This window comes from Oncorhynchus keta, chromosome 18, assembly GCF_023373465.1.
Source record: "Oncorhynchus keta strain PuntledgeMale-10-30-2019 chromosome 18, Oket_V2, whole genome shotgun sequence".
NCBI classification, from domain to species: Eukaryota; Metazoa; Chordata; class Actinopteri; order Salmoniformes; family Salmonidae; genus Oncorhynchus; species Oncorhynchus keta.
This window is the reverse complement of record NC_068438.1, coordinates 19,964,457-19,990,544: the sequence shown is the minus strand read 5'-3', so window position 1 is coordinate 19,990,544 and position 26,088 is coordinate 19,964,457. Positions and strand designations below refer to the sequence as shown.

Genomic DNA, 26,088 nt, shown 5'->3' with positions numbered 1-26,088 from the left:
TGGGGATGACGTCCTCAATGCACTTATTGATAAAGCCAGTGACTGATGTGGTGTATTCCTCAATGTCATCGGAAGAATCCCGGAACATGTTCCAGTCTGTGATAGCAAAACAGTCTTGTAGTTTAGCATCTGCTTCATCTGACCACTTTTTTGTAGACCGAGTCACTGGTGCTTCCTGCTTTAATTTTTGCTTATAAGCAGGAATCAAGAGGATATAGTTGTGGTCGGATTTACCAAATGGAGGGCGAGGGAGAGCTTTGTACATGTCTCTGTGTGTGGAGTACAGGTGATCTAGAATTTTTTCCCCCTCTGGTTGCACATTTAGCATGTTGATCGAGATTTGGTAGAACTGATTTAAGTTTCCCTGCATTAAAGTCTCCGGTCACTGGGAGCGCCACCTCTGGGTGAGGGGTTTCCATTTTGCTTATTTCCTTATACAGCTGACTGAGTGCGGTCTTAGTGCCCGTATCTGTTTGTGGTGGTAAATAAACAGCCACGAAAAGTATAGCTGAGAGCTCTCTAGGCAAGTAGTGTGGCCTGCAATTTATCACAATATACTCTACTTCAGGCGAGCAAAATCTAGAGACTTCCTTAGATTTTGTGCACCAGCTGTTGTTTACAAATCTGCACAGACTGCCCCCCTCGTCTTACCAGAGTGTGCTATTCTATCCTGCCGGTGCAGTGTATATCCCGCTAGCTGAATATTCATGTCGTCATTCAGCCACGATTCCGTGAAACATAGGATATTACAGTTTTTGATGTCCCGTTGGTAGGATATTCGTGATCGTACCTCATCTAGTTTATTGTCCAATGATTGCACGTTGGCGAGTAATATTGACGGTAACGGCAGCTTTCCTACTCGCCTTCTGCGGGTCCGGACGAGGCATCAGGCTCTTCGTCCTCTGTGTCGCTTCCTTTTGCGAATAATTGGGATGTCTGCCCTGTGGGTTGTTTGGAGAATATCGTGTGAGTCCTGCTTCTTGTTGAACAAAAATCTTTGTCTAATCCGAGGTGAGTGATCGCTGTCCTGATATCCAGAAGCTCTTTTCTGCCATAAGATACGGTTGCAGAAACATTATGTACAAAATAATTTACAAATATCGTGAAAAAACCCCACATAATAGCACAATTGGTTAGGAGACCGTAAAACGGCAGACATCTCCTCCGGCGCACACTTAACCACCATGGCTACCACAGCATTCTGCAGCGATACACCATCCCATCTGGTTTGCGCTTAGTGGTGACTATCATTTGTTTTTCAACAGGACAATGACCCAACACACCTCCAGGATGTGTAAGGGCTATTTGACCAAGAAGGAGAGTGATGGAGTGCTGCATCAGGGGTGCGTCACTTGAGTGGGTTGAGTCACTGATGTGATCTTCCTGTCCAGGTTGCCTCAGATAACCTGGCCTCCACCATCACCCGACCTCAACCCAATTGAGATGGTTTGGGATGAGTTGGACCGCAGAGTGAAAGAACAGCAGCCTACAAGTGCTGAGCATATGTGGAACTCCTTCAAGACTGTTGGAAAAGCATTCCAGGTGAAGCTGGTTGAGAGAATGTCAAGAGGTTGCAAAGCTGTCATCAAGACAAAGGGTGGCTACTTGGAAGAATCTAACATGTATTTTGATTAGTTTAACACTTTTTTGGTTACTGCATGATTCCATATGTGTCATTTCATAGTTAACTATTCACTATTAACTTCTAACAAGGCACACTTGTGAATTGAAATGTGATCCAGGTGACTACCTCATGAAGAGAGAATGCCAAGAGTGTGCAAAGCTGTCAAGGCGGCACATTTGAAGAATCTCAAATATAAAATATATTTTGATTTGTTTAACACTCTTTTGGTTACTACATGATTCCATATGTGTTATTTCATAGTTTTGATGTCTTCACTATTATTCTACAATATAGAAAATAGTAAAAATCAAGAAAAACCCTGCAATGAGTAAGTGTGTCCAAACTTTTGACTCGTACTGTATGTTCTTTACAATTCCTTACATAAGCACTTCATAACATTTGGCACGATTACTTATTGGCTTTTGATAAACAATTCATTTGAGTTAATTCGGTTAGATTCCTTTGTGAAAACATTGTAATTTTTTTGGCCTTCTGCAACAACAAAAAAATGAAGGAATGTGATGTTCATGTGGGTGTTGACAAGATAATGTGTTGCCAGTGTCTCAGGTATTTTCTTGAAGTTGTTTGTCCTCTTAAACGCTCTTCCTCTCTTTCCCTCAACTAACTCCGCAGCTTGCTGCTCTTGAAATATCTCCCATTTATGCTCTCTCCTCCCTCCCCTCGCTTTTTAACCAATTAGATTAATCTGACACTTGTCAATACTTGATTGACTTACAGTATTCTGTAATATTACTAGTTATTGTTAATGTCCTCCACAATAAATATTGCTCCTATGGAGATTGTGCCTGGAAGACCTGTAGATACGTACTGTATGCACTCATCCTTTCTCCTTGGTAGTTAAAGCCCTATCTCCCTTCAGGGGTGGGAAACTCTAGTTCTCAGGGGCCTGATTGGTGTCACTTGATCTCCATCCCTAGTAAACACAGCTGATTAATCAAATTGCATTCTAAACATGTTTAGGTGATTGGAGTCAGGGGTCTTAGCTGGGGAAAAACTGTGACACCAATCAGGCCCTCGAGGACTGGAATTGCCCACCTCTGCGGCATCTTCTATAGCAGGGGATCATATCCTTGTTATTACCTGATGTTTACTTATGGTACTGTATTTGAAATCCCACATTGTTTGAAAATGTTTTTATGATAAAATGGACACAGAAATACATATTACTGTGTCATTCTTCCAGCACATATTTTTTTGGAGCCCCTGCTTTAGATGTGTTCTTCAGTCTAGAAACTAAAATGTTGATATATCTTTACGATATTTTATTTTGTGTGATTTTTCTCTGTCTTGTTGCATCTCGGATAGAGTACTTTGATACAGTACTTGTTCATTTTCATGGAAATTCATATTATTAATATATCACGTCATTGATTAACCTTCTTTTGGTTTGCTGCAGGTGCCACAGGAGTAGCTGGAGGTATGTATTGGACCATATTTTTTATGAAACTAACATCAATTATTTATTCTCACTAGTTTTGCAACATTGTGTCATTAGAATCACTGAACATTTTATTAGAGTTTTTTGAGTGGTTAGTTATTCTATTTTGGAGACTTTTTATAACTGTCCTAATTATGACGTAGCTGGTAATAGTTAGCATGATCGCCTTCACAGTTGGGGCTGGGGTTCTTCAACCTAGTGGTAAGTCATTTAAATAGATTCTCCTGAAAATGGCCTCCTACTTGTACCTATCAACATTCCTGTACTTTACTATCTTTTCTTATCTTTGAAGAGCATGATTAGATTGCTTTACTATCAGTTCATCTTCATTGTTGACCTGTGACTTTTTAAAATGTATTTACTGTACATCAAACATTAGGGTTTTCAGTTATCATCAATTTGAACCAATATGCTCTGTAACTGTGTGTTAAAAACTTCTCTTTGTTTCCAGTTGGTACAGGCCCAGCTCAGCCTGGTGAGTGTTGTGTCCACCATAGCATACCTGGGTTCAATTACTATTGGTTTTCTTTCAAATACTTCTCATGTAGTTGCTACTGGAGTACAGCAGCCTTGAGGTAAAGTGTCTCGATAGTGGAGACTATAAGGAGCAGAGTATGTGACATTGTTTAGCCACATGATGGTGACAATTTCCTGCAGGCGATGCTGTTGAGTAGTTTGTTTTCCAGTTGTGTAGTGACATGATTAATAATTAATTATATTAATTTAGTGGATGTTTAAATTTGTCCAATTTCACACGTACATTATACAAATGTCTGAATTGGAAATGTGTTTTTTGCATATCCCAACTCCCCCTGAGACACCCTTGGAGAGTGGGGTCACTGCCATGGTCAGCCATTATCAACGGCGACCCTGGAGCAATTAGGGTTATGTGCTTAAGGGCACATTGGCAGATTTATCAAATTGTCGTCTTGGGGATTCAAACTAGCGACCGATTTTGTTTCTGGACCAACGCTCTAACCTCTAGGCTTTATATTATTTACAGGTGTGGGTGTCGGAGCAGGTGGCAAAGCTCCTAAACCCCCTGGTGCAGGTAAGGATTCTGAAACCCTGCTAATATCATATTATTGCAGTAGTATTACAGAACTGGTTGTTTACAACTTCAAATTGATACCATCAACTCAGATCCATAACCCATCCAATAATGTGATTGAACACTTTTACATGCCAATATAAATATAATTAATAAACCCCTATGCACATTCATATAACAGTGATGTTCCAACCCTTATGCACACACGATTAGGAATAATATGCTTTGTTATTGATCAGATAAGGATGTTATTACCTTCTTCACGTGAGTCAATAGCAAGAGTTGTTTACACACAATGAACAGCAGCATCAGCTCTTTTATCTGGTCTAATGCACCAAAACATACAATTAAGACTGATCATCATGCTAACCCAGGCCACAAATTTGTTGACGTACCTAAAACGTGTTAGCCATTGCAAGACAGTCATATTGATTATAAATGTACAGAGATAAGGTCAAGTCAACAGTATATGATAGTAAAAGGTGCAGTTAGATTTGCTAGTAGTCTCAGGCCTTTATAAGGTGCTGTTAGGACATGTAATATTAAAGAATTGACCGAATCTAGACACGTGGAAGCAGTCATCTATATACATTCAAATGCATGTTATATGGATTATTTGAAACCAATGCTGTATGAGGTAAAGCATTAGGGCGAAGCTATTTGCATCAGGATGATAGACAGTTCTGCACCATCAATCTCAAATTAATTTAACTGCCTGTGTGACAGGTTAAAGGAAATATTCATAGCCCGTTATACATTAAAAGGTATTAGTAAGTTCATAGTATGTGAGGATCTTAAAACATCTAAGGTTAAAAAGATAATGCATTCAGTATTAGTTGATAGAGATTGATAACATTCATATAATTGTGTTAAAGTTCAAATCCGTCAAGCGTACAAATGGTAAGAATTGTGAGAGGAATGTGTAAACGTTATATTGATTACTTTATTTTGTGGTGCCTAAAAGTGTTAATCTGTGATCTACTAAATGCTCTTAATCTATGAGCCTGAGATCGATTGCTCTGGTCTCCACCCATATTCCCGGGGAAATCTTGGTCTTTTCTCATTGCACTAAAAGTTTAATTGAGAAAACAACACCGTATCACTCTCGTGATTATTTCTCCCCTTTTTCAGGGGCGTAACACTTGAAGTCCTGTGAATGTGTTGAATATGTTATCACTGTCTCAGCTGGCTGGGTAGTTCCTTCACTAGAGGCAAAAATAAAACAATTCAGGTCTATATATTTTTGTGAAACATTTCTATTGAGCATTCAAATACATATTTTGATTAGAACATAAAATGAAGGCAGATGTATGGCTATTGGTCAACAAAGAATCTTAAACTAGATGAGAGCGCAAAATAAATGTATGAGGCCTTAAACCTGAAAGGCCCCTTGCATGACTGAATCTGCGTTAGGATGTTCTGATTTATTGTCTTAACTAACATTTTTGACTGAGCCATTCATTTTGGTGCCCTGGTGATGAAGTCATCATTTCAGGAAATAAGCGGCTTTTCTTTGTCATCATGATACAGGGGGATACCCGTATGGTGGTTATGGACAGGGTATGTATGAGAGAGGAGAAGAGCAGACCACAACCTTATCATCTCTACACTAGTAGCAGACACACACGCACAAACACACACACACAAACACACACACACATATCTGTTTTTATTTCAAACTACTGCATGACTTCACTGAGATATGACCTTGGCTTGTGTCAGCCTCTTCTCTGTAAATGAATAAATCAGAGGTCTGATAAAACATTTTAAAAAATGATTTTATGGCCAGGCCAGGGATAAGTGGTGTAATGTGTTGATATGTTTTAAAGCATTTTAAAGTTTATTATATAAGCAGGAAGCAGCTAGCTTTATTGGAATTAGTATGTTAGCTACGTGACCTGACGGAGCCACTCACTGGTGCTCCCTTGTCAGGAATAAAGCTGCTTTTCTTTCCGTCATGATTCAGCAGGACAACTCCGGTATGGTCAAGGTTATGGACAGGGTATGTATGAGAGAGGGGAGAGAAGGAAATAGGAGGAGATGATAGGAGGCCATTCCACCACAGCCTCTTAAAACTAGTCTTCTAGACAAAGAAAGAAAACTACGTAATTCAAATAATCTAGTTTGAATTGTACCAGATGTACTGGATCATGAACTCTAACCTCTAGGGCCTAGAGTCTAGGCTGACCTTACAGTAAACCTCTTATGTCATCACTTTAAAAGCTTCACACTGTCTGTAGGTCTTCACTATCAAATTACAAGGTCATGTTGAAGAGAATATTTTTGATAGAGCTAGGACAAGCTAGGACAAGCTTGAGTGTGACATTCAGATCATCATTCAGATCAGTGACCATCATTCATATTAGTGACCCATCCCACAGCCCCACACCCAACCATATGTTATGTCCATGGGGTTTTAATGGCATATATTGCTCCACAGGTGCTGGTGGATATCCCTATGGAGGAGGATATGGAAGTAAGCCAATTTCTGTCTGCATCCTTGTAATGGAGTCTCAAACTTAATTCACTATGGCCATTTGCGGCCTTGGGTTACTTTCTACTCAGACTAAATCCCCATCACTGTAATTGGTTTATTCAGGTATTTGTCCATTAATATAATCTCATGTCCATATCCCTGGTGATATTGCATTACAGTCACTGTTGAGTAGAGAGTACAAATAGGCTGTGCAAATTGCGTTTATGTTCTCTGTATTTCCTCAGATCCATACGGAGCAGGAGCTGGACAACTTCCTGGAGCCAAGCCCCTGAAACATCCAGGTGTGTGCCATAAGAAGTGTTTATTAAAGATGTAGCTACAGTACGGTGAGCTCCAAAAGTATTGGGACAGTGACACATTTGTTGTTGTTTTGGCTCTATACTCCAGCACATTGGATAAGAAAGAATAAAATATGTTTCTCAAAATTAATTCATTTGGATGCTACCATGATTACGGTTAGTCCTGAATGAATCATAAATAATGAGAAGTGAGAAAGTTAGACGCACAAATATCATACTCCCAATACATGCTAACCTCTCGCCACTACAATAACAGGGGAGGTTAGCATTTTTGGAGGGGAGGGCGGGGTAGTATGATATTTATGCTTTCCCACTCATCATTATTCCTGATTTATTCAGGATTATCCATAATGATGGTTGCATCCACATTAATGTAGAAGTGTTTAGAAATATATTGTGTTCTTATTTACAATAAAAGTGACTCCAAAATGACACAATGCATTATTTACCATTTATTTCTATTGGACACAAAATAGTCTGAAACACGACCAAAACAAACAGCTAATTCATCCAACAAGTTTGTAGAGTCACAAGTGTGATGTGATCATTGCATGCTAGGAATATGGAACCAAATACTCAACTTTTGACTACTTTAATACACATATAAGTGAATTTGTCCCAATACTTCTGGTCCCCTAAAATGGGAGGACTATGTACAAAAACCGATATGGATGAAAATACCCTCAAATTAAAGCTGATAGTTTGTACTTTAACCTCATAGTCATTGTATCATTTCAAATCCAAAGTTCTGGACTATAGAGCCAAAACAAACAAACAAATGTCATTGTCCCAATACTTTTGGAGCTCACTGTATATGATCTCACTGTGTTTTGTATCTCTCCTGTAGTTGTGGGAGGAGCAGGCGGTGTGGCTGGAGGAGCAGGTATTCCTCTTACTGGAGCAGGTGGTGGTGCAGGTATGGAATCACTTTCGTACCGGTCTTAGGAAATAAATAAGCTTTCTGTGTAACTGAACTATTAATATCCACAATGTCCCCAAAATGGTGCCGTACGAAGAGACATGTTGAGTTCAACCCCATCCCATAACTTCAATGGCTTATTGTAACTCCGTACTCCCTACCTCAGGTCAACTCTGTATAACATTGTGTTACATACATCTTGCTGAGACCATTTCTGGTGTTCCCTAGGCAATGAAGTCATCATGTCAGGAATAAAGCTGCTTTTCTTTCCATCATGATTCAGGGGGATACCCGTATGGTTATGGTCAAGGTGGTTATGGACAGGGACAGGGTATGTATGAGAGAGGGGAAGCAGGCCAGCTGGCCTCTCAGAGTGACCGTTGTCCAGGAAATGTAATTGACTTGCACTTCCTATGACCAATGAGGCGATTAGAGAGGTGACAGACACCAGAGCCAGGAATGAGATGCCAATGGGACTGTGTCTGAAACCCCAATGCCAACTGAGCTAGAAACACCCTCTCCAAACCAAACCATTGAAACTCTCATGCCACCTCAAACAACAACCTCTGGGACATTCTGTGGTTGTAGCTTTGTAACAACACAAAGCTTGACCATAGCCAGGGAAATGTCTTGTCCTTGTTTTTAACTGCCAAGTCTAGCTAGATAGGTTCAACTGTCATCGACAGTAGCTGATCATATAAAGCTACAGATAATAACTATCTAGTGTGTGAAATGTCAGCCATGTTCTTAGTGGAGGACTAGTGTCACCCACTAGAGGCCTGGTACGAGGCTATAGGAGAACTAACCCAGTCTCGTGTTTCAGGTGTGAGGTATCCCACTGGTGAAGGTCTGGGAGCAGGGGCAGGTCAAAAAGCACCCAAACCCCCAGGTAAAAACCCTGACACTTAAAGCCCAGCTTTGTACTAATACTCTTACATGTTACACTTGTATGTAATAATAATAATAATAATAATAATAATAATAATAATAATATTATATGCCATTTAGCAGACGCTTTTATCCAAAGCGACTTACAGTCATGTGTGCATACATTCTACGTATGGGTGGTCCCGGGAATCGATACTACCACATCTGAGCAACATATCATAGGGATGTTATCTTTATTTTGGAGTAGAGTTCTCGTAAAAGTAGTGAGAAATCTTGATTTTTAAGTCATATCAAAGCCAGAGAGAGCTGTAGGGCAAGACATAGAAGAATGAGGCAACAAACACTCCCAGTGGAGACTGATTACCATCACAGGCAGAGTGAAGGTTTAGAGATACTATAGCAGCATGGACCTCTGAAGAGTCGGCCTACTCTGCCTATAACGGTACAGCGTGTGCTCTGCAACTGGAAGTAGGACTCCGTCATTGTATACAAGATGTTCCTGCCTACAGTGTAGCCAATTTCAACAGAAAACATGGGTTCAAATAGTATTTGAAATTGTTCAACTATATCAACTCTTCAGTAATGCTCCACTCTCTCCTGTTCAATAGGTTATGGTAACCTAGGTGCGGGTGGTGCTGGTTATAGTCCAGGTGAGACTGACTGTCCTGCTGTAATTTCTGTAGTATACTGAAGTTAACTGCGAGGTTTCATCCTCATGTTCATAAACTGGTAAAAATGCACACACATTCAGTGCATTCAGAAAGTATTCAGACCCCTTAACTTTTCCAGAAAATGTTACGTAATAGCCTTATTCTAAAATGTGTTAAATTGTGTTTTTTCCTCATCAATCTATACACAATACCCCATAATGACAAAGACAAAACAGGTTATTGTAATTTTTGCAAATGTAATACAAATAACAAACTGATATCACATTTACATAAGTATTCAGACCCTCTACTTTGTTGAAGCACCTTTGGCAGCAATTACAGTCTCCTTGGGTATGACACTACAAGCTTGTCACACCTATATTTGTGGAGCTTCTCCCATTCTTCTCTGCAGATCCTCTCAAGCTCTGTCAGGTTGGATGGGGAGCATCACTGCACAGCTGTTTTCAGGTCTCTCCAGAGATGTTCGATCTGGTTCAAATCTGGGCCACCCAAAGCCACTCCTGTGTTGTATTGGCTGTGTGCTTGGAGTCTTTGTCCTGTTGGAAGGTGAACCTTTGCCCCAGTCTGATGTCCTAAGCACTCTGGAGCAGGTTTTTATCAAGGATCTGTACTTTTCTCTGTTCATCTTTCCCTCGATCCTGACTAGTCTCCCAGTCTCTGCCACTGAAAAACATCCCCACAGCATTTTTCTGCCACCACCATACTTCACCGTAGAGATGGTGACCAAGGCCCTTCTCCCCCAATTTCTCAGTTCTGCCGGACAGCCAGCTCTAGGAAAAGTCTTGGTGGTTTGAAACTTCTTCCATTTAAGAATGATGGAGGCCATTGTGTTTTTCAGGACCTTCAGTGCTGCATACATTTTGTTGGTACTCTTCCCCAGACCTGTGCCTCGACACAATCCTGTCTCCGAGCTCTACGGACAATTCCTTCAACCTCAAGGCTTGGTTTTTGCTCTGACATGCACTGTCAACTGTGGGATATAGACAGATGTGTACCTTTCCAAATCATGTTCAATCAATTGAATTTACCACAGGTGGGACTCCAATCAAGTTGTAGAAACATCTCAAGGATTATCAATGGAAACAGGATGCACCTGAGCTCAATCTCGAGTCTCATAGCAAATGGTCTGAATACTTATGTAAATAAGGTAGTTCTAAAAACCTGTTTTCACTTTGTCATTATGGGGTATTGTGTGTAGATTGATGAATTTTGAAATGTAATCCATTTTAGAATATGGCTGTAACGTAACAAAATGTGGGGGACAAATCAAGGAGTCTGAATACTTTCCGAATGCACTGTAGGTAGTAGGACAGTGTCACCCCACTAAGACCCACTGTCAAAACACTGTGAAGAAAAGTCTTCTATGACAAGTCAGGCATCGCAAGACAAGCATGGCACAATTCACGTCTTCATATGGGAAGGGAAAGGGGGGATACTTAGTCAGTTGTACAACTGAATGGATTCAACTGAAATGAGCCTTCTGCATCTAACCCAATCCCTCTGAATCAGAGAGGTGCGGTGGGCTGCCTTAATTGACATCCTCGTCGTAGGTTTATGTTAACACATTGGCAGGGTTTTGACCTATGTTCAGGATTATACTTGGAAGTGTATTACCAAGGCTGTGGAGCTTTCAGCATCCTCTCCTCCTCTCCCTTGATGTTTGGTTGGAGTGTTATCACGCTGGTCTAGCAGTGGAGAGATTCTGCTCTCTGCCCCAGGCCCATGGATACAGACTAGCCAATGCCTGCAGGCTATTATCCACCTCCCATTGGTCAAACATTCACTGACACAGAGAGCAGAGCATCCCACAGTACAACATACTGCCTGTTTCACGTGCTATCACATATGGTACAACTTTGCTAATACTGTATGCAAATGTTGTTTCCCAAAGAGAATTCAGCACCATTAGCCTTTTGATAAATACTGTAGCTAGAATATTTGCAAAAACACACTGGCCTGGTACATTTGCATACATAATGCATATGACCTCTCAGTTCATACTGCATGTTGACATTTGACTGGTTGTGTTCTGGGCTGATTGTTAAGAAAAAAGTAATGCATAAGTTGAGTCTGTGGCCAAAGCTACAGTAGGGTATGTAACCCTAGCTAAATGTAGACTAAATGTATACAATGAATACGTATAGTGTTGTTGTGTTTGTAGTTGTTGTTTTGTACATTTTTGCTGTGTTACCCTTGCAGGTGCTGGTGTGTTCCCAGGTTACGGAGGTGGCTACCCACAACAACGGGGTTACCCACAGCAAGGTGGCGGCTACCCACTGCAACCCTACCCAGGTAACGTGTAGAACCTCGATCTGTGAAAATCAGATGCAGTGTGTGTACAGTATACTTTTATAGAAAATGGGATGTTTTGACCCAGGAACTATGAAGATAAAAGTAGAACAAAAAGAGCTTAGAGTAGAACCAAGTTGATAGTTGTTAATATCTGTTAATCTTTACTGTCCAGGGAGGACAGAGGAAGCAAGGGCATTCACTTCAGGAGTTTGAGTTCCCCTTTGTAAGCATGTGCCAATCATTCACTTACAGTAAATGTAGAAAAGTGTCGATTGGCCATAAGTTTAGACTTTTGGCAAACTTGACATCATTTTGCAAACTGAATTAAATACTGAGAAATAGTCGCCAACAGTTATATCAAGGTCAAATAAGCTAGCCACTCAACATAACCATCAAGATAATAGATGTAAATGAACCTGATCCGTTATCTGGACCACATATTGTTTGCCCCCTGGTGACAGGGGTTTGAGCCTTGTCTCGGCTACCCTCTGTCTATGCCCCTACTATCTGTCTCCCTCTCTACATTTCCCGCTGTACTGACAAAACAAATCGAAACAACAAAAATTAAACCTTACTCCACGTGCTGGTGGCTCTTTAACTGCCCATGTTCACCCCATTTCTGCCTGGATCAGGAGGTGGACTATAAAGCTGAATTGTCAACAGACAGGTAACCCAGAATGACAGACAGACATGCAGCCCTCAGGCCTGTTGCTTTGGTATTAGAGCTAACCTCTGGGAGAGAAAGAGAGAGGGGAACAGATCTAGAAACAATTGAAAGGAACAACCAACTTCCCCATACCTGTTTTAGTTTCCCCTCATTAAATTAATTGATGGGGAACATTGAGTGCTCTAAGCACTTAATTGGCTATGAAAATAAAATAATTGAGGTGGTGCTGGGAATGTAAGTCTCTCTCTCTCTCTCTCTCACCCGCTCTCTCGGCGTAGTCACTAGATGCTAGTTACTCTCACTTATACTGTAGCTTCTGTGAATCCGATACCTACCCTGACCATGCTTTGACCATGAAAATCAGGTTAATGTTTTACAAGCATGGTGCAAAATATTGCACACATACAGTGGGGCAAAAAAGTATTTAGTCAGCCACCGATTGTGCAAGTTCTCCCACTTAAAAAGATGAGAGAGGCCTGTAATTTTCATCATAGTTGAACTTCAACTATTACAGACAAAATGAAAAAAAAAAAATCCAGAAAAATCACATTGTAGGATTTTTTATTAATTTATTTGCAAATTATGGTGGAAAATAAGTATTTCGTCAATAACAAAAGTTTCTCAATACTTTGATATATACCCTTTGTTGGCAATGACAGAGGTCAAACATTTTCTGTAAGTCTTCACAAAGATTCTCTATGCGGTTGAGATCTGGAGACTGGCTAGGCCACTCCAGGACCTTAAAATGCTTCTTACGAAGCCACTCCTTCGTAGCCCGGGCGGTGTGTTTGGGATCATTGTCATGCTGAAAGACCCAGCCACGTTTCATCTTCAATGCCCTTGCTGATGGAAGGAGGTTTTCACCCATATTCTCACGATACATGGCCCCATTCATTCTTTCCTTTACACGGATCAGTCGTCCTGGTCCCTTTGCAGAAAAACAGTCCCAAAGCATGATGTTTCCACCCTCATGCTTCACAGTAGGTATGGTGTTCTTTGGATGCAACTCAGCATTCTTTGTCCTCCAAACAAGACAAGTTGAGTTTTTACCAAAAAGTTATATTTTGGTTTCATCTGACCATTTGACATTCTCCCAATCTTCTTCTGGATCATCCAAATGCTCTCTAGCAAACTTCAGACGGGCCTGGACATGTACTGGCTTAAGCAGGGGGAAACGTCTGGCACTGCAGGATTTGAGTCCCTGGCAGCGTAGTGTGTTACTGATGGTAGGCTTTGTTACTTTGGTCCCAGCTCTCTGCAGGTCATTCACTAGGTCCCCCCGTGTGGTTCTGGGATTTTTGCTCACCGTTCTTGTGATCATTTTGACCCCACAGGGTGAGATCTTGCGTGGAGCCCCAGATCGAGGGAGATTATCAGTGGATGTGTATGTCTTCCATTTCCTAATAATTGTTCCCACAGTTGATTTCTTCAAACCAAGCTGCTTACCTATTGCAGATTCAGTCTTCCCAGCCTGGTGCAGGTCTACAATTTTGTTTCTAGTGTCCTTTGACAGCTCTTTGGTCTTGGCCATAGTGGAGTTTGACTGTTTGAGGTTGTGGACAGGTGTCTTTTATACTGATAACAAGTTCAAACAGGTTCAAACAGGTGCCACTAATACAGGTAACGAGTGGAGGACAGAGGAGCCTCTTAAAGAAGAAGTTACAGGTCTGTGAGAGCCAGAAATCTTGCTTGTTTGTAGGTGACCAAATACTTATTTTCCACCATAATTTGCAAATAAATTCATGAAAAATTTGATTTTGGGGATTTTTTTTTCTCTCATTTTGTTTGTCATAGTTGAAGTGTACCTATGATGAAACTTACAGGCCTCTCTCATCTTTTTCAGTGGGACTTGCACAATTGGTGGCTGACTAAATACTTTTTTGCCCCACTGTATACAGAAAACATCAAACACTCCTGGTAACCTCCTCAATTTATAGGTTAAAATGGAAATGTCCCAATTCCTATTATTACTGATGATATAGAGTTAATTTGAATTGTCATTGACTTTTGTCTGGCAACATGATGATTTCTAGCATTATATCTGAAATGAACCAAATCTCTATTAGAGGCTTTTTTCTTTTAACATATAAATGCCTGTTCATTTACAATATCTTACACTTGACATGATTAAACGTCATAATTTAATTCAGGATGTCTCAATGGTGTGACCACCCTTGGGAATAATTAAACGTTTTTTGGATGACTTAATGAGCTCTGCTGCATATTCCTGTCTAGTCTGAAATGCAGACTGTTCACCGACAAAACAGATAGATGGCGAATGTTATTTCTGGCATCAGTGAACGCTTTACCCTTGCAGTGTGCTTGTTTACTATTTGCTATAGGTTTACTAGATATCTATTAATTGTTTACTATTGGTTTACACAGACAGTAATGAGACCAAAACATGGTCTTTTGCTACTGCAGTATTAGTAAAAGTATGTGGTTGATACTCTATCAGATAATGTTAAACCGTAATTGTACTTTCTTCAAAAGGTTTTTTTTTGTACATTGTATTATGTAATTTCCAAAGCACCTCATCATTACATGAGGAAAATTACCTTGTGATTATGTGATGTCTGCTGTTTTCTGATCAGATCGATAGTGTGCTTATGACTAAACTTGCTTGGAGAGAGTCCTGAGAATAGACCCATACTGATCATCCTAGTTCATGACGCACCAAAACACAGCCACTTTCCATTGGTTGTGTTCTATCTATCTGAACATTATTATTATTATATTAAGTGTGCTTTGGTTGCTTTGTGTGTTCCAATGCACAATGAAGAAATGGTCTTCAGCTCTCTCACTCTCTATCCAAAAACTCTCTGATCAAAGTTTTTCAAGATTCTACTACATTATGCTATTTTAAACATGAAACACCCTTAGCAAAAATCATCTCATCCCTTCCAAACTCCAAATACTTTTTCTTAAACGTCTGTCTGTCTACTAGGAGCATATGGAGCAGGCCAGACGGCACCACTGACTCCTCAACAAGGTACTGGTGTCTTCCTTTTTCCCCCTGTTGTAAGGCATCTGTCTTCCTACTCAGTCAAACCTTACACCACACAGTCAATGCATGGGAGAGAAATTTGCTTGAAATAATCAGATTTTCTGTTACACCTAGTACATTTCCTGTTTTATTATAATCAGTCTGTTCTTAGCGGAGGATGACATTCTAATCTCATCCAAATAATCTTACGTGATGAGAGGATGGGGTTTGATAGAACAGTGAGTACTTGTCGTCAGTGTAGATGGTGTACCAACCAGTGTCTAAAGTCCGATAATCTGAATTTTCCTGAGCACAGGGAAGATTACTGACAGTCGGATTATGTTTCATAAAGTAAGGCAGGTTTTTCAGAGCTAGTTTAATAAGACCTATGACATGTCAGGATTTAGAGAATTTGATGTCCTACTCCAGTGGTGCTGTGCTGATATTGTATGGAAATCTTTGGGATGTTAACCTAATGTAAATTCACAAGTCACTGTCCGTCTGTATTTGTAGTGCAGAGCCAGGGGAGGTTGGTGGGAGAAGCTATAGGAAGATGGGCTCATTGTAATGGCTGGAATGGAGTCCATAAGTTTGTGTTTGATACTGTTGCATTTATACCATTATAGTCTTTACAATGAGCCCATTCTCCTATAGCTCCTCCCACCAGCCTCCTCTGTCTGCTAAGAGCACACCACTGTATACTAGCACTGCCAAGAGAGAAACTGCTCAGCATACAGTGCTTTTTCTGAAAATATTCAGACCCCTTAACTTTTTCCACATTTTGTTACGTTTCAGCCTTATTCTACAATGGATTCAATTGTTTTTTTCCCCCTCTTCAATCTACACACAATACCCCATAATGACAAACAGTTTTTTATTTTTTGGGGCTAATTTATATAAAAAAACTGAAATATTACATTTTACATTAGTATTCAGACCCTTTACTCAGTACTTTGTTGAAGCCCTTTTGGCAGTAATTACAGAATCGAGTCTTCTTGGATATGCCGATACAAGCTTGGCATACCTGTATTTGGGGAGTACAGCCCATTCTTCTCTGCAGATCCTCTCAAGCTCTGTCCGGTTGGATGGGGAGCGTTGCTGCACAGTTATTTTCAGGTCTCTCTAGAGATGTTTGATCGGGTTCAAGTCCAGGCTCTGGCTGGGCCACTCAAGAACATTCAGAGATTTGTCCCAAAGCCACTCCTGCGCTGTCTTGGCTGTGTGCTTAGGGTTGTTGTCCTGTTGGAAGGTGAGCCGTTGCCCCAGTCTCATGTCCTGAGCACTCTGGAGCTGGTTTTTATCAAGGATCATTCTGTACTTTGCTCTGTTCATCTTACCCTCGATCCTGACTAGTCTCCCAGTCCCTACCACTGAAAAACATCCCCACAGTATGATGCTGCCACCACCATGTTTCACCATAGGAATGGTGTCAGGTTTCCTCCAGATGTGACGCTTGGCATTCAGGCCAAAGTGTTCAATCTTGGTTTCATCAGACCAGAGAATCTTGTTTCTCATGGTCAGAGTCCTTTAGGTGCCTTTTTGGCAAACTCCAAGCGGACTGTCATGTGCCTTTTACTGAGGAGTGGCATCCGTTTGGTTACTCTACCATAAAGGCCTGATTGGTGGAGTGCTGCAGAGATGGTTGTCCTTCTGGAAGGTTCTCATATATCCACAGAGGAACTCTAAAGCTCTGTCAGAGTGACCATCGGGTTCTTGGTGACCCCTAACCAACTCCCTTCTCCCCCAATTGATCAGCTCTAGGAAGAGTGTTGGTGGTTCCAAACTTCTTCCATTTAAGAATGATGAAGGGCACTGTGTTCTTGGGGACATGCTGCAGAAACCCTTCCCCAGATCTGTGCCTCGACACAATCCTTTTTCGGAGCTCTACAGACTATTCCTTTGACCTCCACTTAGTTGTTGCTCTGACATGCCTTGTCAACTGTGGGACCTTAAACAGACAGTTCTGTCCCTTTCCAAATCATGTCCAATCAATTGAATTTACAACAGGTGAACTCCAAGTTGTAGAAACATCTCAAGGATGATCAATGGAAACAGGATGCACCTGAGCTCAATTTTGAGTCTCATAGCAAGTCAAATCAAATCAAATGTATTTATATAGCCCTTCGTACATCAGCTGATATCTCAAAGTGCTGTACAGAAACCCAGCCTAAAACTCCAAACAGCAAGCAATGCAGCTATAGAAGCACGGTGGCTAGGAAAAACTCCCTAGAAAGGTCAAAACCTAGGAAGAAACCTAGAGAGGAACCAGGCTATGTGGGGTGGCCAGTCATCTTCTGGCTGTGCCGGGTGGAGATTATAACAGAACATGGACAAGATGTTCAAATGTTCATAAATGAGCAGCATGGTCAAATAATAATAATCACAGGCAGAACAGTTGAAACTGGAGCAGCAGCACAGCCAGGTGGACTGGGGACAGCAAGGAGTCATCATGTCAGGTAGTCCTGAGGCATGGTCCCAGAAATCAGGTGCTCCGAGAGAGAGAAAGAAAGAGAGAATTAGAGAGAGCATACTTAAATTCACACAGGACACCGGATAGTCCGTAATTTGCTTTCTAATAATCATGATCTTTTCCTCAAAGAAGTTCATGAATGTATCACTGCTAAAGTGAAAGCCATCCTCTCTTGGGGAATGCTGCTTTTTAGTTAGCTTTGCGACAGTATCAAAAAGGAATTTCGGATTGTTCTTATTTTCCTCAATTAAGTTGGCTCTTCGATACTGCACGGTACTGTCTTTCGAAGCTAGTCGGAAGACTTCCAGTTTGGTGTGGCGCCATTTCCGTTCCAATTTTCTGGAAGCTTGCTTCAGAGCTCGGGTATTTTCTGTGTACCAGGGAGCTAGTTTCTTATGAGAAATGTTTTTAGTTTTTAGGGGTGCAACTGCTTCTAGGGTATTGCGCAAGGTGAAATTGAGTTCCTCAGTTAGGTGGTTTACTGATTTTTGTCCTCTGGCGTCCTTGGGTAGACAGAGGGAATCTGGAAGGACATCAAGGAATCTTTGTGTTGTTTGTGAATTTATAGCACGACTTTTGATGTTCCTTGGTTGGGGTCTGAGCAGATTATTTGTTGCAATTGCAAAAGTAATAAAATGGTGGTCCGGTAGTCCAAGATTATGAGGAAAAACATTAAGATCCACAATATTTATTCCCTGGGACAAAACTAGGTCCAGAGTATGATTGTGACAGTGAGTGGGTCCAGAGACATGTTGGACAAAACCCACTGAGTCGATGATGGCTCCGAAAGCCTTTTGGAGTGGGTCTGTGGACTTTTCCATGTGAATATTAAAGTCACCAAAGATTAGAATATTATCTGCTATGACTACAAGGTCCGATAGGAATTCAGGGAACTCAAGGAGGAACGCTGTATATGGCCCAGGAGACCTGTAAACAGTAGCTATAAAAAGTGATTGAGTAGGCTGCATAGATTTCATGACTAGAAGCTCAAAAGACAAAAACGTAATTTTTTTTTTGTAAATTGAAATTTGCTATCGTAAATGTTAGCAACACCTCCGCCTTTGCGGGATGCACAATGTAAACAAGTCTGCAAGTTGTGACCGGAAATGGCTTCACAATGGAAGTAAGTGCAAGTGGTTTGAATACTTATGTAAATAAGGTATTACTGTTTTTGTCTAATCAGAATCCACTTTTTCAGCTACAGTCCTAGTCAAAAGTTTGGACACACTTACTCATTCCAGGGTTTTTCTTTATTTCTACTCTTTTCTACATCAAAACTATGAAATAACATATATGGAATCATGTAGTGACCAAAAGAGTTTTGAATAAATCAAAATCTATTTTACATTTGAAATTCTTCACAGTAGCCACCCTTTGCATTGATGACAGCTTTGCATACTCTTGGCATTCTCTCAACCAGCTTCATGTGGTAGTCACTCAGAATGCATTTCAATAAACAGGTGTGCCTTGTTCAAAGTTACTTTGCGGAATTTCTTTCCTCCTTAATGTGTTTGAGCCAATCAGTCGTTTTGTGACAAGGTAGGGGTGGTATACAGAAGATAGCCCTATTTGGTAAAAGACCAAGTCCATATTATGGCAAGAACAGCTGAAATCAGCAAAGAGAAATTACAGTCCATCATTACTTTAAGACATGGTCAGTCAATCCGGAACATTTCAAGAACATTTTCTTTAAGTGCAGTCGCAAAAATCATCAAGCACTATGATGAAACTGGCTCTCAAGAGGACCGCTACAGGAAAGGAAGACCCAGAGTTTCCTCTGCTGCAGAAGACAAGCTCATTTGAGTTAACTGCCCCTCAAATTGCAGCCCAAATAAATGGTTCACAGATTTCAAGTAACAGACATCTCAACATCAACTGTTCAGAGGAGACTGTGTCAATCAGGCCTTCATGGTCGAATTTCTGCAAATAAACCACTACTAAAGGATACCAATAATAAGAAGAGACTTGCTTGGGCCAAAAAACACAATCAATGGACATTAGACCGGTGGAAATCTGTCATTTGGTCTGATGAGTCCAAATTTGATAATTTTGGTTCCAACCGCTGTCTTTGTGAGACGCAGAGTAGGTGAATGGATGATCTCCGCATGTGTGGTTTCCACCGTGAAGCATGGAGGAGGAGGTGTGATGGTGTGGGGTTGCTTTGCTGGTGATACTGTCTGTGATTTATTTAGAATTCAAGGCACAATTAACTAGCAGGGCTACCACAGCATTCTTCAGCGATACCCCATCTCAATTGGTTTGCGCATAGTGGGACTATCATTTTTTTCCCAACTGGACAATGACCCAAAACACACCTCCAGGCTGTGTAAGGGAATTTGACCAAGAAGGAGAATGATGGAGTGATGCATCAGATGACCTGGCCTCCATAATCACCCGACCTCAACCCAATTGAGATGTTTTTTTGATGAGTTGGACCGCAGAGTGAAAGAAAAGCAGCCAACAAGTGCTGAGCATATGTGGGAACTCCTTCAAGATTGTTGGAAAAGCATTTCAGGTAGGGATGCACAATATATCGGTGAACATATTGGAATTGGGCGATATTAGCTAAAAATGCCAACATCGGTATCGGCCGATGTCTACTTTAACGCCGATGTGCAACACCGATGTCAAAGCTGATGTGCATACCTATATAACGTAGGTACGTGCTGTAATGACGCCACATAAAATGTTGCGCTACACGTGCAACACAGCATTCATAACCTAGCCCACAATGGCTGCTGTGTTGACCGAGCAGTCAACAAGTCGAGCAGTCATTTGAAAGAGTAAGAAAATTTCAATTTTCAAAAGGCGAAATCCTTTAAGGCCAAGATAATGGAATTCTTTGCCCTTGACACTCAACCGTTCTCTGTCGTGGGTGATGTTGGCTTTCGCCGACTGGTCGAGCACCGGTACACACTACCAAGTGCGCTATTTTTCCGATGTTGTTCTACCGGAGTTATACAGTAATAGTGCCACTGCTATTATCTTCAAGACACACATACTATGGAATGCCGTTTGGGTCTTTGCATGTCAAAAAATATATAGTAGCACTGGCAAAGCTATACAAAAAAGTCTGCAAACAAGCAAATACCGGTCATGAACGATGTGTTTACAATACCGCGTTGATAATTAAGCATAATTTGTTCGACCGCAACTTCTGGAGTAGGTAGCTTTAGCTTGGTACCTAGCTAGCACCAATACAACCAGCCTGAAAACAATGACCAGTAGAAACTGCAGTCCTTTTCATTATTCTTCGCAATGATTTAGGAATCCTTGTGAGTAAGTATTAGCTAGATTGTCACTTGTTGTTCGCCTATTGAAATTGAACTTCAGTTCATGAAAATGAATAGCTAGCCAGTTACTTAACCCTGTTGCCCATAGCTAATGTTGTAAGCAACCAGCTAGTGTCATCTGGCTATTGAGGCTCGACCGGACTTAGTTATGTGTTGTGAAGCTAGCCACAATAAGGATTAGGCACAACAGTGGAATTTACGTTTTGCCTTCAAAGGTATGTCATTGACAGTGTTGCAAATGAATACAAATAGTAGAATTATGCCATACTTTTATTTTGAAGGCTAACCACAGTCCACTATTGTGGCTAATCCTTATTGTGGCAAGCTTCACATAGATGGGTCCGACCACCATTAAGATCAAATTCTTATTTACATTGACGGCCAAACCCGGATGACGTTGGGTCAATTGTGCGCCACCCAATGGGACTCCCAATCACGGCCGGATGTGATACAGCCTGGATTCGAACCAGGGACTGTAGTGATGCCTCTTGCACTGAGATGCAGTGCCTTAGAGCGCTGGGTGTGTGTGTGTTAACTATTTAACTGTACTAGAATGCTTAAAAGGACGCTAAAATGTTAAATATTGGGTATCGGTATCGATTTCTTTGGCAAGGACAATATCGGATACAGGGTATCGGCCAAAAATGTCATATAGGTGCATCACTAATTTCAGGTGAAGCTGGTTGAGAGATTGCCAAGAGTGTGCAAAGCTGTCATCAAGGCAAAGGGTGGCTACTTTGAGGAATCAAAAATATTTTGATTTGTTTAAAACACTTTTTTGGTTACTACAGGATTCCATGTGTTATTTCCGAGTTTTGATGTCTTCACTATTATTGTATAATGTAGAAAATAGTCCAAAAAAATTGAAAAAACCCTTGAATGAGTGGGTATGTCCAAACCTTTGACTGGTACTTAGTAGATAGTCGTCAGCCTTTTGCTCACATAGGTGGGAGGTGTGTTTTTATATAACTATTTTAACCTTTCACGCATTTACGATGGAAAATCTACAAATGCCAAATGATGTGCTATTGCCAATAATCTGTGCTAATGCAGTATCATAAATTATTATGACTGGTTGTTATGACTTATCATGCCCTCATGCCATCAAGTCATCAATGTAGGCCCCTTTATGGTGCATAGATCAAGTATTATTCACATTATATTAGACACATACTGATCACACCTCTGAGTACACCCTGCACCCCTACTGTAGGAGACCTGCAGTTCAAATCATTACATTTGTAATAGCTAAGAATGATTCATTAACACTATCGATTTAGGGCATCCTATGCAGTCGCAGCACAAGTGAATATCAATAGCTCCTCTATATTTAGCATATGCGGCTAGCCAACCAATTATTGTGGGTAGCTGCTATAGACCACCAAGTGCTAACAGTCAGTGTCTGGATAATATGTGTGAAATGCTTGATAATGTATGTGATATCAACAGAGAAGTATATTTTCTGGGTGATTTAAATATTGACTGGCTATCATCAAGCTGCCCACTCAGGAAAAAACTTCAAACTGTAACCAGTGCCTACAACCTGGATCAAGTTGTCAGTCAACCTACCGGGGTAGTTACAAACAGCACAGGAATTAAATCATCAACATGTATTGATCACATCTTTGCTAATGCTACAAATATTTGCTTTAAAGGAGTATCCAAATCCATAGGATGTAGTGATCACAATATAATAGCCATATCTAGGAAAACCAATGTTCCAAAGGCTGGGCCTAATATAGTGTATATGAGGTCATACAATAAGTTTTGTAGTGATTCATATGTTGATCATGTAAACAAAATTTGCTGGTCTGTGGTTTGTAATGAGGTTTGTAACCAGACGCTGCACTTGACACATTTATGAAACTACTTATACCAGTTACAAATAAGCACGCACCCATTAAGACAATTACTGTAAAAACGGTTAAATCCCCTTGGATTGATGAGGAATTAAAAAATTCTATAGTTGAGAGGTATGAGGCAAAAGGTGGCAATTAAGTCTGGCAGCCCAACTGATTGGCAAACATACTGCAAATTAAGGAATCATGTGACTAAACTAAATAAAAATAAACTAAACTATGAAACAAAGATAAATTATATAAAATATTATAGTAAAAAGCTCTGGAGCACCTTAAAATACATTTTTGGGAAAAAAGCCAACTCGGCTCATTCATTCATTAATCAGATGGCTCATTCATCACAAAGCCCACTGATAATACAAACTACTTTAATTACTTTTTCATTGGGATAAGCAAACTTAGGGATGACATTCCAGCAACAAATGCTGATACTACACATCCAAGTATATCGGACCAAAATATGAAAGACAAGAATTGTACTTTTGAATTCCGTAAAGTTCGAGTGGAAGAGGTGAAAAAAATAGTGTCTATCAACAATGACAACCCACCGAGGTCTGACAATCTGGATGGAAAATGACTGAGGATAATAGCAGACGATATTGCCACTCCTATTTGCCACATCTTCAATTTAAGCCTACATTTACATTTACATTTAAGTCATTTAGCAGACGCTCTTATCCAGAGCGACTTACAAATTGGTGGATACACCTTATGACAACCAGTGGAACAGCCACTTGCATCTAAATCTTGTTGGGGGGGGGTGAGAAGGATTACTTACCCTTACTTACCCTATCCTAGGTATTCCTTGAAGAGGTGGGGTTTCAGGTGTCTCCGGAAGGTGGTGATTGACTCCGCTGTCCTGGCGTCGTGAGGGAGTTTGTTCCACCATTGGGGGGCCAGAGCAGCGAACAGTTTTGACTGGGCTGAGCGGGAACTGTACTTCCTCAGTGGTAGGGAGGCGAGCAGGCCGGAGGTGGATGAACGCAGTGCCCTTGTTTGGGTGTAGGGCCTGATCAGAGCCTGGAGGTACTGAGGTGCCGTTCCCCTCACAGCTCCGTAGGCGAGCACCATGGTCTTGTAGCCTACTAGAGTGCGTGTGCCCTCAGGTCTGGAGGGAAGCTAAAGTTCTTCCGCTACCCAAGAATAGTAAAGCTCCCTTTACTGGCTCAAATAGCCGACCAATCAGCCTGTTACCAACCCTTAGTAAACTAGATACAATGCTATTTCACTGTAAACAAATTGACAACAGAATTTCAGCATGCTTATAGGGAAGGACACTCAACAAGTGCAGAACTTACACAAATGACTGATGATTGGCTGAGAGAAATTGATGAGAAAATGATTGTGGGGTCTGTCTTGTTAGACTTCAGTGCAGCTTTTGACATTATTGATCATAGTCTGCTGCTGGAAAAATGTATGTGTTATGGCTTTACACCCCCTGCTATAATGTGGATATAGAGTTACTTGTCTAACAGAACACAGAGGGTGTACTTTAATGGAAGCCTCTCAAATATAATCCAGTTCGAATCAGGAATTCCCCAGGGTAGCTGTTTAGGCCCCATGCTTTTTTCCAATTTTTACTAATAACATGCCACAGACTTTGAGTAAAGCCAGAGTGTCTATGTATGAGGATGACTCAACACTATACACGTCAGTTACTACAGCGACTGAAATGACTGCAACACTCAACAAAGAGCTGCAGTTAGTTTCAGAGTGGGTGGCAAGGAATAAGTTAGCCCTAAATATTACTAAAACTAAAAGCATTGTATTTGGAACAAAACACTCACTAAACCCAAAACCTCAATTAAATATTGTAATAAATAATATAGAAATTGAGCAAGTTGAGATGACTAAACTGCTTGGAGTAATCCTAGTTTGTAAACTGTCATGGTCAAAACATATTGATGCAGTAGGAGTAACTAAGATGGTGAGAAGTCTGTCTATAATAAAGTGATGCTCTACCTTCTTAACAACACTATCAACAAGGCAGGTCCTACAGACCCTAGTTTTGTCGCACCTGGACTACTGTTCAGTCATTTGGTCAGGTGCCACAAAAAAGGACTTAGGAAAATTGCAATGGGCTCAGAACAGGGCAGCACGGCTGGCCCTTGGATATACACAGAGAGCTAATATTAATAATATGCCTGTCAATCTCTCCTGGATGAAAGTTGAGGAGAAGTTGACTTCCTCACTACTTTTATTTATGAGATTTATGACATGTTGAATGCACCGAGCTGTCTGTCTAAACTACTGGCACACAGCTCGGACACCCATGCTTACCCAACAAACAATGTCACAAGAGGTCTCTTCACAGTCCCCAATTCCAGAACAGACTATGGGAGGCATACATTTGTACATAGAGCCATGACTACATGGAACTCTATTCCACATCAAGTAACTGATGCAAGCAGCAAAATTAGATTTAAAAAACAGATTAAAAAACACCTTATGGACCAGCGGGGACTGTGAAGCAACACAAACATTGGCAAAGACACATGCAAACATACACACACACACACACACGATAATATATGCACTATACATACACATGGATTTAGTACTGTAGATATGTGGTAGTGGTGGAGTATGGGCCTGAGGGCACATAGTGTGTTGTGAATGTAAAATTGTATAAACTGACATAATTTTGCTGGACCCCAGAAAGAGTAGCTGCTGCTTTGGCAGCAGATCCATAATAAATACAAATACAACCTGTTAGCATTTTTCTTGTTTGACAACCTGTTAGCATATGCTAACTCACTCACAAGGCTTCCTGGGGCTCTTGGCTGCTGTGGTTAAGCAACATATTTCCAGAAAGTTTACTCATCTGTGCAGTGTGGTTAGAAAAACATGTTAAAGCTGCTCAGGAAATGACTTGCCAACACTGTTTAAAAAATTATAATTAGTGATCACAAAAACACCTGTGATTAACTAACTTTTTTTGCAGCCAAAGCAGCCAAGTATGGCCCACTCCAGGGCTTCCTTGGTGGGGCAGGAGGAGGAGGCTACAGACCAGGTACGATAAGACACACACTCTGGCATGTGACCAAAAAAATACATAAATCTGATACCGAACCAAGTACAAATGCAAACCCTCTTACAAATGCATGCATTTA

General features: G+C 40.8%; 1 protein-coding gene across 25 annotated transcripts in view; it reads left to right on the top strand.

Annotated features, from left to right (window-relative positions):
- The window catches only part of LOC118397402 (elastin-like), a 98,551-nt gene that overhangs the window by 70,569 nt on the left and 1,894 nt on the right, over positions 1-26,088 (top strand). For 12 of the 25 annotated variants that reach the window (XM_052467599.1, XM_052467578.1, XM_052467597.1 and 9 more), the window contains 15 exons: positions 3,042-3,062; positions 3,258-3,284; positions 3,535-3,558; positions 4,087-4,134; positions 5,665-5,694; positions 6,101-6,136; positions 6,575-6,610; positions 6,856-6,912; positions 7,778-7,846; positions 8,133-8,180; positions 8,673-8,738; positions 9,346-9,387; positions 11,608-11,700; positions 15,315-15,359; positions 25,920-25,988. In XM_052467599.1, the coding sequence (XP_052323559.1) occupies positions 3,042-3,062; positions 3,258-3,284; positions 3,535-3,558; positions 4,087-4,134; positions 5,665-5,694; positions 6,101-6,136; positions 6,575-6,610; positions 6,856-6,912; positions 7,778-7,846; positions 8,133-8,180; positions 8,673-8,738; positions 9,346-9,387; positions 11,608-11,700; positions 15,315-15,359; positions 25,920-25,988 (711 nt within the window). The remainder of the gene's footprint in view (positions 1-3,041; positions 3,063-3,257; positions 3,285-3,534; positions 3,559-4,086; positions 4,135-5,664; positions 5,695-6,100; positions 6,137-6,574; positions 6,611-6,855; positions 6,913-7,777; positions 7,847-8,132; positions 8,181-8,672; positions 8,739-9,345; positions 9,388-11,607; positions 11,701-15,314; positions 15,360-25,919; positions 25,989-26,088) is intronic. The other 13 variants (XM_052467591.1, XM_052467587.1, XM_052467588.1 and 10 more) reach the window with 7 other exon arrangements.